At 38.5% G+C, this 15216-nt stretch overlaps 1 protein-coding gene across 1 annotated transcript in view; it reads left to right on the top strand.

The window, feature by feature from the left end:
• DNAH11 (dynein axonemal heavy chain 11) overlaps positions 1-15216 on the top strand; it is a 108820-nt gene that overhangs the window by 20035 nt on the left and 73569 nt on the right. The window contains 3 exon segments of the mRNA XM_017731169.1: positions 5370-5456; positions 6997-7120; positions 7923-8062. Coding sequence (XP_017586658.1) covers positions 5370-5456; positions 6997-7120; positions 7923-8062 — 351 coding nt within the window.

Here is a 15216-nt window from a genome sequence, read left to right as displayed (position 1 = left end):
GTGTTGGATAATGAAGCAAATAGAGGAGCATGCCCCCTCACACTCTATGATGATCTTCACTGGTTTTTTTCTTATTGAGATCAGGTAATTTTGCTCTTATCTGTGATGAGTGATGATTGTGTGCATTCTGATTTGTACTTCTTTTCACCATGCTTTACTCATCCAAGTAGGTTTGCAACCAGTTTCATTACAAAAAAGCTTTATCATCAGAAGCTTTTGTGAAAATGTAGTATCTTAATTGCAACAGAAATTTTGAAAAAATATTATGTGATAGAAAATGTGAGATTATTCTTAGTTTAAAAATGTCAATCCCAATTTGATACTTCCATGGATATTTGTATCCCAGATTTCCTGTAGGACAGAACTGTTGATTCTTCAACTGAGGTTAAGCCTGGAAATGTACAGTTCTTCAGTGTTTTGTCACTAATATTAATCAAGCTACATTTTCTTTCTCAATTACATTAGGCAGAAGCTAGCTATTAAAGAAATTCATAATTTTCAGTATGTTGCTTATATGAATCCAGCTGCTGGCAGCTTCATTATCAAGCCTAAGCTCCAGGCAGAGTTTGAAGTGTCATATTATAGCAATCCTGTATTTAATACATGAAATAATTACTATTTCGCTTTCCACTACAATAGGTAGGAGATGAAAGGGAATAGGAGAAAACATAGTGTTTGAAATTTAGTACAGGTTCAAAATCTTTCTGTTCTTATAGCTAAACAAAAAGAGCCACACTAGATTTATTATGACATGGAGAGTCCCCTGAATTGCAGTCTCATGTGGTCATTCACCTGTCAGATGTGCCCCTGGGGCTCGTAACCAGACATGCAACTGCTGTGGGACTGCATTAAGGATGAAGCTAGAAATGAAGTATTTTCTGTGACACACAAGTAGCTATATGCTCACCAGGCTGTATTGTCATTTAACACTTCATTGACTCTTATCTGCTGTCCAATGCTGGAGAATCTTCATCTCCTTTTCCCTTTTTATTTTCAGAGACATTTTGCAGTATTTGCCTTCAACTTCCTTTCTTCAGACTCCCTGATTGCCGTCTATAGAAAGATAGTTCGCTTCCACTTCCAGCAACAAGCCTGTACTCCACCAGTAATCAAGAGTACTCAAGCCACCTTACAGCAGATATATGTCTTCACCAGGCAGGAATTCAAAACTTCCCACCAACTGATATGAAGTTCCACTACATCCTTAATATGAGAGACCTCTCCAATGGCTTTCAGGTCTACATCATGGGCTAATGTGCCTGGCAACACTCTATTATTGTTGATATTTATAATCTAATGGTGGACATTGAATTGTGGACTGATGAAGAACAGATGCTTTTTGTACAAAGTAGAAGATGGTCCCTGCCCTAAGGGGACCATAGTCAGGTAGAGGAGATGGGTAGAAAGATGAGACATAAAATGTATTTAGTGGAAATAGAGCAATGGTTTGCAAACTTTTCTATGCTTACTGTTTTCTTTGGTTGGTTTTTGAGAGGAGAAGGTCAGCATTTCAAAGGGAAAAACAACTTTTGGAAGACTGGGTAGAATAAAACAGAGATTGAAGAAACTCTGAAACAATGATAATAAAATCACAAAATTATTTAGGTAGCAAAAGACTTCTAGGATCAACGACACCAGCCATTAGTCTAGCATTGCCATGTCCACCATTAATCATGGACCTAAGTGCCACATCTATACATCTTTTAAATACCTCCATGGATGCTGACTCAGCCATATCCTTGGGTATCCTGTTCCAGTGCTTGACAACCCTTTCCATGAGGCAGGGTCTTCAAAGGGTAGCCAAACACCATACCAGAGATTAAAGACAGAAATGAGGGAAGGATATAATAGGGTCAGTAAATCCTGGCCTCTCTTGTAAAATTACATGAGTCTGATCCTGGTTTGTTTTTATCTGCTTTTCTGTTCCTTGGAGTGCAGCTCTGTTCTTTCACAGAATATGATTTTTGTCTTCCCACCCCATGGATCACTGTGAAGGCAAGGAGGGAAGGACTTGTCAGGTCTTCTTGTACACCACACACCTTGTTTTGGTGGGATTGCACTGGCCCATCATGCGTGTTTGCACCCATCCTGGTGTGGAAGTTGTGAAAGAAGGAAGTTTGAGGTGATAGTTGAGAAAGTGCTAATTTTGTCATGATGACCTCTGTCCTGTTTTCTTGAGCACTGTTGGACAACAGGGCTAGTGACCATGGAAGGTCCTGGTGGTGCCATTGCTTCCGTGTGTCCTGTGCCCACCTAAGCGTCCCAGTCAGTGGAGAACAGACATTTGTTTTAACTATATTTTGCATGTTCAACTGGCTGGAGAACTTGCTAATTTAGAGACATTCTGGTTCATGTTAAAGAATGTATGGTTTCAAGCACAGTATCTACTGGATATCTACTAAGTATAACTAATGTCTTTGCAGAATATATCAGTTAGTCTTCCTTTAGACATCCAATTTTGATGCCACATGACAACATTAAAAAAGAAAATATTTTGTTATCTTTAGGGCATTTTGTTTCCTACACCCAAGTGTTTACAGCAACCAAATGATATTCAGTATCTCTGGATCATGAGTTGGCACATGTCTATGGGAATAAACTAGTGGAAAGCAAAGACTGTAATTTCTATTACAAAATTATGATGGACACTATGGACAAGTATTTTGAGGTATGTTTGTAGCTGGAAAGTATTTTGCCTCATGCCAGCAAGTTAAAAACTGAGTGGTGATAGGTCTTATTTACTGGAACTGTACATCGCAGTGGGGAGCAACTTGAGGAGTTCCTAGAGAGCTACAATGACATGCTTCTATGAACCCAATTTTGTCTGAGGGTGCCATGCAGTGGGTATAACTGGAAGATCTAAAAAGGGAACATGTAATCCATCATGATGCTAACTATGCTTGCATGAAGTCGTTGCTTTCTGCTGTTGAGGGGTTGTTGCAGTGCAGACTCATAGCACTCTTAGTGGAAGGTTTATGCAGGGCATGCAGCAATAGAGCTGATAAATAGACTTTGCTGGTGCCCTTATGGAAGAGCAGATTGTGGCTCAGTGTTAAAAATAACCTCCACTGTTTGTTTAAACAGAGATTCACCCTTTTTTTGCACTCCACAGAAATTAACACCACTTATTTTCTGAGGCTGGAAAGATAATCTATAATGCTGTAGACAGTTTGCCTTATCTTTTAATTAGTTAATGATGTATCAGGCCTTTATAAGAAAAGCAATATCTGTCTTTTGTTTCCAAGAAAAGGAAAATGCTTTTAAAATTAGGTTAGTTCAAAGCCAGGACAATACCTTAAGCATATACTAAATAATGCATGGCAGACCTGGAGCTGCTTTGCTGCCCAGCCTTGTACTTTTTTAAACCTAAACCAGCCAAGACTTCTAAGTGTCATCATAGATTTATTTTATTTATCCATACCTTTTTTTTTCATATGTATGCTTACCTTACTTCAGTTTAATGTAACTTGTTTCTGTCATGTCAGGCAATATCTTAGTACCCATCATGGCTCCAAATCTCAGCTTCTGTTATGTTTCTAAAATCTGATTTACTACATTTGCTTTGTTTTTCTGCACAGAAGAAAACCAGCCAGTTTTCAGAAGATGAAGATTTTGCTGAGTAAGTGAGGCACAGACTTCATTGTTGCTCTTGTCATTATTTGTAATCTTTCTTCAATAGATACCGTCACTCTGGTCATGTGTAATATCAGTGATTTCCAGAAAGAGACAGAGGCCCCTGCTGGCAGAGATAAGTTTTGTTGAAGCAGTTTGTATTATTGGCAGTGTCAAATGGTTTAACACACAAACTTTTCTTCTCAGTGAGTTGGACTAGGATTTCAGTGTCATCGTTTTTCACTTTGCGCGTAATCAGACAGGAGCTGTGTAAGAGAAGCACTCTTGACAAAGCAGTCTATTGTAGAAGTTTCACTCCAAGAGGATTAAAGAAATGCTTAAATTTCAAAGATAACCATATGGACCTTTCATAGGGACTGTAGGTTTTTTTAGGCTGATTTAGAGGTTGATATGATAATCATCAGACCTGTAGACAGAAGCCTTCTCAGGTATCGCTAGTTTTGCTTGAAAATATTGGTAAGCCATTATCTTCTCTCTGAAGCCTAGTGACTGAGAGTAGTATCTTAGTTTGGCAAACAAAGTGGCAGGGTGTCCTAGGCTTACAACCTGGCAGTCCTGGAAAAGTAATTGTGAAATTATATCCCGTAAGTTTTTTCTGCACCTTTTATGGGTTTTTTTATGGATCCATTGTTAAATAATGAATAAGACTGACAAAGTTCTACAGTGAAGTCAAAGAGAATTGGCTTCCAGTAATGTTTTTGTTGGACAGGTTTTAGCTCTTTATTAGATGCAACCAGATTAGACACATTATCCCTTTATTTAAGAAGGTTCTCATCAATGTTTTTTTCAAGAGTTTTTTCAATAACTTTTTTCAGTGGCATGAGACATAAAGAGAATGAAGGGGATATTTCATTGATACATGTAAGAAAAATTGAGCAAAAGGTCCAACATGCTGTCTCTAAGATCTGGTCTTTCATCTTCTAGAATCTGCATCTGATATTAAAAATGAAATTTTGAAAATAATTTTAGATGCTTATAAAAATTTTTAGAATATAAACTGCAAGAGATTTCTGTCAATGTCTCAAACATAATTTTCTGTGAGAGGAATTACCTCAAACACGCATTTCAAAATTTTAGCAATTAGATCTTGTCTTATTTTGGGGCAAGTCCTCATCTGGCCTCAATCCTCCTATAGTATTCTGTGATCAGCAAATAACAGCATGCTTTAATTATTCTGGGAGAGATATTCCAAGAGTAAATTAAAGTTTGATGCAAATTCGTCATTAAGTGATTCATCGTCCTTCAGCCTTTGTGGTGCAGACTGCCAGATGTGAAATTCTCATATGCTCCTACAGCCCAGTCCACCTCCCTTCAAGCTCACTAGGACTCTGTTCTGAGTTCAGTAAGGGCCCATCAGAATCCTGGTGGGATTCTTTGGAGCAACTCAATGTAAAGAATGTGTAACCAGACAGCTCTGGTCATTGGCAGACCTTCAATATTTGATAAAGGAAAAGAACTCTTCACTTGCTCAAATAGTGCAAGCAATAGCAAACGCTGATGTGAAGATAATGTACATTTAGGTGTCAGGAGAACATTATTTCAAAAACAGACCAAAAAAAGAAAGGAGGGGAGGAAAAAAACAGGCTTGATGCAATAAAAAGGAATTGAGAAACTTTGCTTAGAAGGTTGTTGAAACTACTTTACGTTACTGTTACTTTATTGGTGTTTTGTCATCAGGTGCTGAATCAGTCCTATCCTATAAGCTTCTAGGGGTTATGAACTTCTGATTGGAGTAGGTGGTAAACACAGCTTGTCTGGACTGGCAGGATACATCTGCTCCCTGGAGCTTTGCCAAACTACACAGAAGAAACCAGGGCCTCAGGGTAAAATAATAGATATTATTTGAGTCTGTTGAGTTCACTACTTCAAGAATGTGTTTTGTTGCACAGGCTTGATAAAATCACAGGCAAAACAGTGGAGTTTACAGTAACAAGTCCTATGGTTCTTGTGGTTTCCAGCTGTACCTCTTGTTTTCTTTATTTGTGAAACCTGTGTAGTCAAAATGTATTTAAGTGCCTGCTTATATGCTTCACAGAATTTTAGTAGTTTCTCCACTTTTCCAAGGCAGCTGCTTCACATGTTACAAAGATGTGGTTGGAGTTCTGATATTTATAGTTAGTGGCTTAGTACAAATTTTTGCATGACATTGAGCATGTATTGGTTTAGGGGTGTAAAGTTGAAGTGGGTGAACATAAGAAAAAGTTTTGTCCTTGTTGCATGTGAGTCCTTTAGTCACCTAAACTGCCCATGCGCAAAGATTAGGAATATAATTGAGTGAGATGCTCTTACCAGGTTTACAGACCTTGCAAGGCTGAGCCCTATGTGAGCAATCAGCACAGGAGAGAACATTTTGGTCTTCACTCTATGTGGACAGCAAGCAATATTTCTGAATTTCAGATGTGGATGAATAAGGATCTGATTGTGGCCAGATTTGGTGGATGCCAGTCCCCAAAAAGCCCTTCTGTTAGCCTTGGTCCATGACCAAACCACCACAGTGTGTGTAGCACAAGGCTTTCTCAGTCTCTGGTTTTCTGAGGGAAGTAGATGCTGTTCTGCTTTGGAAAATGCAGCATGTTCTTCAGTGTGTTCACGGTGTCTAACTTCTTGTGCCCTCCTTCCCTGGTCAAATGATGTGCAGTGTAAGATGTGGACTTAAGTGGTCATTTCCTCCCTGCTGTTTCCAAGCAGGAATATTTCTAAGCCCCTGTTAATAAGCCTGAAGATTTGCTTTGCTAGGTTCTGTGACAGCTTGTTCATAACAGCCAGCATTGACCTTATTCTGTGTTTCAAATGTGGTCACACTCAAATGTAACTGATGTGGGTTGTGTTCTTTCTGGAAACCAAAGCCAAAAAGCATTCCATGTTTATACCACATGGTCCCATACCATGTCTCCCTCTGGGCCGCAGCCAAAAAAAAAAGTGCAACAGTGTGCACCTCAGTTTTGTTGGGGTTTTTTGCAGGTGAGAAAGCTTTCCTAAATAAATTCACTAACAAAAAAAAGTCTTTCAGAAACAACAGAATTTAAAATGGGTCTGACTCTTCAATGCAATTCCCACACATTTTTGCTATGGTAATTGCTGTTCTTGATGGAACTTTCATGGCTGCAATATTCCTTTTTAGTACATTCATGGAGAGACTTCTTCAACCTTTACTACTAGGTCATGTCAAAACTTCAGTGTCTGATGTGGAAAATAAGACAAACTGCATTCCCCCTTGGATATTGTACAGCAAATTAGTGATATGTAAATAAACTGAGAAAAAGTAAGAAGTCACCGATGTGTTGCCACCACTAACGTGTATTTCACACTTTTTCTCTATCAACATTTTAACAGAATATGAGTGATTGCCTCCTTTCCTTACAGGTAGATCTTGCCAGTTTGTACATCAAGACTGGTGCCAAGAACATGCCCACAGTGTTTTTGCTGACAGATGCCCAGGTTCCAAATGAACGCTTTCTTGTGCTGATTAATGACTTGTTGGCATCAGGTGATTAAAGCAACAAATTTCTTGTAAGATCTTTTCCAGTGACAAATGATCTGTGTTTTCATTGAACTTTAAAGAGATTATTTCTTTTTCAGGTATTTGTAGGGGGAGATTTTAGAGTGGCCAAGTCAAGCCATCCAACTTGCTTAAGACGGCACAGCCCGTTGAGGAGACAAATTGCTAAGGCTTACCATTCATAAGTGCATTGATTTGGGGGGAAAGGAGAATATCTCTTTGACTTAATGTTATGTTTGTTTTGGTGTGATTTCACTAATTTCAAGCAATGTCCCTGTGACTGCACAACTGTAGCATGCAGCAATGATGCCTCACCCATATTTTGAAGATTAGAGAATCTGGACTCTGAATGTGGGGGTGTGGGGATAGGATGGAAGAAAAAATGCACATCTGGACAGCTGGAGTGTATCTCGAAGGATTTTTTTAAAAGTTATATTTACTTTTGGAACCCGACTAGTAAGCAATTTACCAACAGCCTGTGAAATAAGGAACCACTATTCTGAGGGGCCCATAATTTGCAAGTGAACTTCCTATCAGGGCAAATATTTTGTCATTTCAAAACATTGTTGTTTCCTGTCCCTTAAAAGAAAAAGAAAAAAGAAAAGAATAGTTCCTTTTAGGCAAAAAGACATAGGGAACAGGAGGAGACTGTTTTGTTACTAGATATATGTAGTATCATACCATAGCTCTTGTTACGTGCTTAAATCCCATTGGGGTGAATACCATGTAGAAGATTATTTGTCATGTGCTGTGTAAGGCGTCTCCTACCTACCCCTTTGTCTTTTCACAGGAGAGGTTCCAGATCTGTTCAGTGATGAAGACATGAAGGTCATAGTTGCAGGAGTTAGAAAAGAAGTCTGAGCCCTGGGCCTGATGGACATCAGAGAACACTGTTGGAGGTGGTTCTTGAGAGTGTGGCTGCAGTAGAAAGTAAGGCATATTTCAGGGGCAAGAAACAGTGATGAGCTGATCAAAATAGCAACATATTTCAGTTACCTCATAACCCAGCATATGTTGGCATACTTCTCTTGAAAGCTCACTTGCTGACGTGTGGCACCGAAACTGCCTCTCTTGTGTTACCCCTGTAATAACCTGCCTGTGTGGAGGCTTGGTGTACACCAAGTGTGCTCTCAGATCTGTTGACTTCCTGCCTGTTCATAGGAAAGTCACATAGCTGCTCTGTGTCTTAGTTTCATGGTCTTATGTCTTGGACATAATGATGCACTCCAGAGAGAAGTGAGGTGCTCATGAGGAGTTTGTGGTGCTATTAATTCAATTGTAAATATGCTCCCCAATTACAAATGTCGTAATTCTGTATGTGTAGTCAAGTCTTAAGTATTTGCACAAATAATTGAAATTTCACAGAAAATGTTAATTCTTTCTACTTTTCCTATGCCATTTAAAACTGGAAAAGTAAAAATATCCATGTAGCTGTTTTCAGATTTAAAACTTTTTAGGAATACACATTAATAGGATACCACAATTGCAACAACTGTCTCTCTTAAACCCTGTTTTAGAGGCACTGTTTTGGAGGGAGGTTGTAGTTCTCTCCTGAGAGCTGGAAAGCAGTATCTGGGAAAACTGGTTTTGCAGTGGCATCTTTAGGAACTTTCAGGTTATGTAGGCTTCAATTTCACACGTCATCTGAAACATCTGTGTAGCTGATAAGAAAATGAGAAGTCTGAAAACCATTAACCCTTAAGAAAGAGAATGTTTTGAAAGGGATATATGCTCCATACTTTTTGTATGAAAATGCTCAGCTTCATTGGGGATGAGAAGAGCCTTCATATAGCAGATTATTTCACAGTGATCTTCTATGTTTCTCAGTTTTCTGAGGTGTTTAACCACCACTGTTCTAAAGAGCATTCTGATTTGACTATGAGTTTTTGCCAAGTTCTCACCCTTTATAACATACCACACCACTTTCTCTTTTTCACCCCTCTCCTCTTCTCTTTTTCAATCCTGCTTAAATTTTGCTGAAGTTCCCTCCTATCTGTAATTTTGTTGCCATTACTTCTTCATTCCACAAATTTATTCTGCAACATAGAGGCCAGTGGAGATTTGTGTGACATATTCTGTATCATCTTCACTTTTACAGACTTCAGTGACATGGTCAATAGTAGTGCTTACCTTCTGCATATCCCTTTCTGACTGTGCTATTTGTCTCTGTTTCATGACTATTGCGTTCGTATGTTTTTTTAAGATAGGATGGGGAAAAAATTATTTCTAATATCTCTCTTCATTTTTTCCTTTCACATTTTTACCCTTTATGTTTTCCTTATTCCCACAGTAACCTTTCCTTTCCTTTCCTTTCCTTTCCTTTCCTTTCCTTTCCTTTCCTTTCCTTTCCTTTCCTTTCCTTTTAAGGGCTTTTTGAAAGCCAGCTTTCAAACTCCTTTTACCTTGCAACAATTTCACCAGTCCCCTACTGTGCAAATTAGCACTTCTGGAGGCAAGAACAGGAGGTATCTATTCATGTTGCAGGGAAGAAAAGTAGAGACATTATAGTACTGAAGGAGACATAAATTTCATGACTTAACACACTGGTAGATATCTATATGAACTTTTAGTTGCAGCGTGACCTATCACCTCTTCATTTCCCTAGATTTGAAGAATAAAAGACTAATATAATGTGAAAGAGAACAAAAGGGTGAATTTAGGCACTTTCATAATGTTAAAGCTCAGTGAAGTGATATAGTCTCATTTTTCCCTTTCGTTTTGGAAAAATCAACATCCTACATTAAGCCACGTTTTCCCTCGAGCTCACTTATAATCTTACATCCTGCAGTTCTGTTTATGCTGAGGAATCTGTAGCTCAGGAACAAAAACTACACAGGGCTGTTCTTTGACTCTCTTTGGGTTTGTGTTGCTTTTGTTTTGATTGTTTGCAATCTGGACATTGCAGTCAATTCTGCTGTCAATGTACTGAGAACGTGCCATGTGTGTAGGTGCAAATTTAAGTTGAAAGTACATCAGGTGAAGACAATGGGTTGCATCATTATAAAATATGGGTCCACAGCTGAAGGGTATGTGAGGACAGATATGCACATGAGAATTTTAAGAACTTTCATAATGAATGATGAAATAAATTATAAAGGAAGAATGATGCTCAAGCAAACAAAGTTGATGGCTGAACATCGTAAATGTTAATGCACTGATGGGTCTAAGGCACACACAAGATGAGACATTTCTAAGGCTCAGCAATATACTTGGGTTCCAGAATTTTTTCAATATCCCAAATCTCTGTGCAGTAATCACTCTTAAATACTCGGCACATTACCAAAATTTCTTGGAAAAGTAAAGGCCAGAAGAAGCAATTATTTCTCGAAAGCATGAATATGATGAGTTCAGTCAGTCTTGCTGTTTCTGGAGCTCCATCTGATTTTATTATACTTTACTTTACTTGTCATGGTAACCCATCAGCTTTTCCCCAAAGATGTGAACACTGTGACCAAAGGCCTCACAGCCCTCATGCCCTACACAATCATACCCCCAAATGTACTCTTTCTAGTAAGTATACTCTTTGCAGCCTTTCATCTTTGCATGTTTTCCAGGTTCTCACTTCAGTCTCCTCAGTGCTCTTAAACATTACTATATATTCTAAAGTCAGACATGCTAAGTGATTTTTCTTTTGAACTGAATCTGTGTTCAGTCCATGTGTATCCAATTTTCTTCGTGAGCTGCTGATGGGTACTACAAATACTTGCTCTTCCTTCCTTGAGCAAGTTTCTTCATAGTGTATTTTCCTCATGTACAATTTACAGTCCCTCAGTGGCTGTTGTGAAGTCCCAGCATTAAGAATGAAATTTGCTTTAGGGGAATGCCATTTCTCCAGTTTCCTTCCAACTTGGCATGACTACTTTAGTCATCACATCCTTACAATGATCTCCTCTTTCTATAGTCCTGTCAGGATTTAGGTGGCTCCCTATTTGTTGTGGAACTTAGCAGTACAGTATTTTCATGCTTCAACCAGAATTAAAGTCAAACATAGGCAGAGTGGGTGTCCTGAATTGCCACAGGCAATCTTGTCCATATTTTTATGATTAATTTTCTTTTAAATTATCATCTTTCATTTCCAAATCCTCTTTCATTAGGACACATTAACCTTTTCCTTTTGGTTTGTTTTGCCACTGACAGAACATCTATTTTTATCTGTGAATCTGCAAGGAACTTGTGAAGCCCCATCAGAGCTCAGCTTTTGGCCAGCTCTCATGGTTTTTCCTTTGAGGGCATAAATACATATCTATCTGCTTGAGTGCTTAAGTCCCAGCCAAAAAGAAGTATGTTTTTAGGGTTTATGATTCTGTGTTAAACTAATACTGACCCCAGATTTGTTTTGATTTTTGGTTCGGGTTTATTTTTTGATGTTTGTTTTGTTTGGTTCAGTGGGGAGTAGCTATCGAGGATTTCCAAGTCCTGTAGCACAGAAAACATCTGTTTCTGCAGTTGGCAGGCTCTTACAGAGTTCCTGTTTCTGTATGAAAAGCTCCAGGCTTTTCTGATTTGGATGTCAGCCATCTCTTCTTGAGCACTGAGAGAGCTGACTTTTAAGGATACATCTGTATTAGTAAAACTACGAAGGGCATTTTGTGGTCCTGAGGACTAGTAGCATGAAATGGCTGGCATCCATATGGATTTTCCTGCTCCTGCACAGCTTTTCCTGTGCTCTGTTCACAAAATGATGGTGGTGGCGTAGAGCTGGTCAGGACTGATTCCTGGTCTGTGCAGCTCCTCACTCCTGCAGCAGCACTGCTTAGCTTCATATGGGAAAACCATGAGAGTGCACTAACGCTGAAATAGGATGGGCTCCATCAGACCAGTGGTCAAGTATGTGCCAAGATGCTCTTTAGTCTTTTGTCTTGCTCTGTTCAAAGCACTTAGTGAACCTAGAGGGCTTGCATTTTTGAGAAGAGCAGGAGAAGGTTGGACCAAAAAATATAGTGTAAGATGCACATCAGTAGTGAGAGTGACATGTGAGTGTGAGGTTCAAATGGACACTTGAGAAAACAGGGGGGTTGTGTTCTTCGGAGTGGCGAATGCTTCATGGAAGTTGATATGGATTTCACAAGATAACAGTTCTTTTTTCCACAGTGATTGTCTTCATTACTCAGTTGTGTGTGTTTAAATCTCAAAAATCCTCAAAGAAAGGGATGTGTTTATCTTGGAGAACTTACTACATATTTCTATTTCTATATGATTTCTTCACTGTAATATTTATACCCTGGTTGTCTTGCAAGATATTCTTCATTTTTTACATGGAGAATTTCCTATTCTTTCCTATTCTTGGATTTTTTCCTTCTGTCAAATTAAGCTGTAATGTATGGCTTGGACAAAAGATAAATGTTTTCAAAATAAGACCTTCTTGTTTATGCAAAGATTGTTCAAAATGTAGTCAGTAATAATTACTCAATTTTCCTCACTGCTCTCTTGCTATCAGATCACATGGCATCTTCATTATTCTGTGTGCAAAGCAATCAGTGCACAAGGTCCTTTGTAGTATAGGGAATTCACTGGGGGGAATGCAAATGAACCCCGAAAACATGCCACATCAAATCTATGGTGAGAATTTACCAAACTTCGCTACAACTAAAGGAGAAAGAAGGGTTATGCTGTGGTCAGGATCTGGTTACATTCTTTTTATGACTACCTTTTCAAGTATAAGCTGTATCCTATGTATTTGTTCACAAAAAGTAATTAACAAATAGATAGTTATCAGGGTATCATATTATATCCAGGGCTGTGCTGGAATTTCCTGCCTAACAATACAATGTAGTAAAAATCTCTCAGCTATGTGTTTTAAGGAAAAATAATGGAAATTATGAATAGTATGTTACGGTCTGAGCTCTAGGACTAGCTATTCCAAGAAGTAATTTATTAAATGATTGAGACATTTTTCCTCATCCTGTCACAATAATCTACGAAGTTTTTGTGTGACTCATTTTACCTATCACTACCTTTTTATTGGATTTGATAATTTCTCTTCATTCTCTGTCAGGTTTCTAGAATTCAGTTTTGCAGAATTCATCTACTTTCTCTCTTCTTAGCCTTCGTAACAGTTTCATTCAATAGTTGTCTACTGCTTTGTAAACCTGTACTTGTAAAATTGTGCTTATGCATTTGAATACATCTGCCAAGGACAAGGGGAGAACAGAGGAGTTCTGGGTGTCAGGAAATCTAGAATTTAGATATTGGAATAAGTTTTCAAGTAAACAGTCCTAAAATTCCCATCTTACCTTCTCAGGTATCTGCAGTTCATATAAACTAATGCAGCTCCTTATACATACAATTCTTCTAAATTGCTCCTAACAAATTACACTGGATAGGGAAAGCAACCTCTCCCCTAAAGTTCAACATAAGATTGATATAAACAGTAATCATCCCATACAAACAATTTTTCAATATTTAGGGAGAATAAAATATTACTTAGGATACAAGACTAAAGAAAACACTAAATTCTGATTTGCTTCTGGCAAACGTCCCAGGACTCTGATTTGAACTCTTCTTGCAGTCCAGTACTTAAGGAGTTAAGTTCATATATGAGCAATGTGAGGAGTGTAGGAGGGTGTAGAAGATGAAACTTCAAGCAAGTCTGTGTATGGTTTGCAGCTTTGGAGGAGTGATAGATTCAGTTTGGCACCACTGCTATAGCAAGGGCACTTGTGAGAAACACATCAAAGCAGGGACAGATCTCTCCAGGCTCTCCATTGCTGCTGCTACCACGGCAGGGATGGTGTGCAGATCTGAGAAGGTGGCTACTAGAGGAATAAAAAAAGAGAAAATTAAGTTCCCTGGGCTTCAACATGGAGCTGAGACACCATGAGTCTTGGTATTACAAATGACTGTAGAATTTTCCCAGAAAATGAGGTGATGTGAGGGAGAAACAATGTCTAACTGAAGGACACATAGTGTAACCAGGAAACAAATTCAGGAAACTCAGCAGTGTTCAAGATTGCAAAACAGACCTAGCAGATTCTTCCCCTACATTTTTTCTTCTCTGATTCAGTTTTGTGGCAGACACCATTTATTCTTCTATCTTTTTGGTTGTTTCTTCTGTGTGTGCCCATCTTTCTCATCAGCAGTAAATTCCAAGATCTTTCTGTGTCTTTGTACAGTTTTAGTGTAATTTTCACCACTTGTCTGGAATTCTACATGGACATTTCTGCCATTTGCCTCTTCAAACATTTAAAGTAGATCATTTTTTCTGTACCTTAAGCCAACTTGCTGATTGGTCTATCTTTGTGACATTCTTAGACAACCTGGGTATTCTTGGTTTGACTTGGTTCTAGTATCTAGGTTATTTGTGTAAATTCCTGTCTTGTGTTTTCTAGTGCAGAGATGTATTTTTAGAAACTATGAGATAGTAGCAATTCTTTTCCATTTTCCTTTCAATCTTCTTTCCAGATACTGTTGAACCTTTTTTCTGTTGTTGCTTTCTCCTCATTCCTTTATCTCTCCTATCTGATTGCTTTAAAACTCAGTGAAGTATTGAGCCAGTTCAACCTCTTCCTTTCATCACCTCTTTTTTTACTTATTTTCTTTCAGCTTTCTGCTCTTCTTCCTTTTTTATCCAGTTTTCTCTTAATAGGAATGTCAGTTCTCAATTAGTCCAAAGGAAAAATAAACTTGTCACTTCCCTGGCATGCCTGACTGGGCTCTGTCCTGGCACTTGTGGCTGTTGGACAAGTTATAAACTCTTCTGAAACCATTTGGTTATTTTCTATTGGAATTAACAACATCAGTGCCATATGGTTTGAGAGGGCCTGTACAATAGAAATAGCTCCTTTTTGTAAGAAGCATATAGGAGAGACTCCATTCTTGTCTTAACAGCCTGATGTCTGGCATTTTACCAATTAACCAAGAGCATATGCAATGGCCAGAGCATGTGCTACCTGCAGTAAGTAGGGTCAAGATACAGCTGAGGACTAGAATAACCCTTCCTTCTCAAATGCCAGTTGCTTTGTGTAGACCTGGTGATATCAAGACTCAGTCACAGTTTTATTTTCCTTTGAATACTTTGGCCTACCCTTTTTGGGCATCTCTTTGCACTTCTATTAAGAATCATCCCTTAAAATTCCCATTCCTGC

This window comes from Corvus brachyrhynchos, unplaced genomic scaffold, assembly GCF_000691975.1.
Source record: "Corvus brachyrhynchos isolate BGI_N302 unplaced genomic scaffold, ASM69197v1 scaffold84, whole genome shotgun sequence".
Lineage (NCBI taxonomy): Eukaryota > Metazoa > Chordata > Aves > Passeriformes > Corvidae > Corvus > Corvus brachyrhynchos.
The sequence above is the reverse complement of the archived record's forward strand: the minus strand, read 5'-3'. Positions and strand labels throughout refer to the sequence as shown.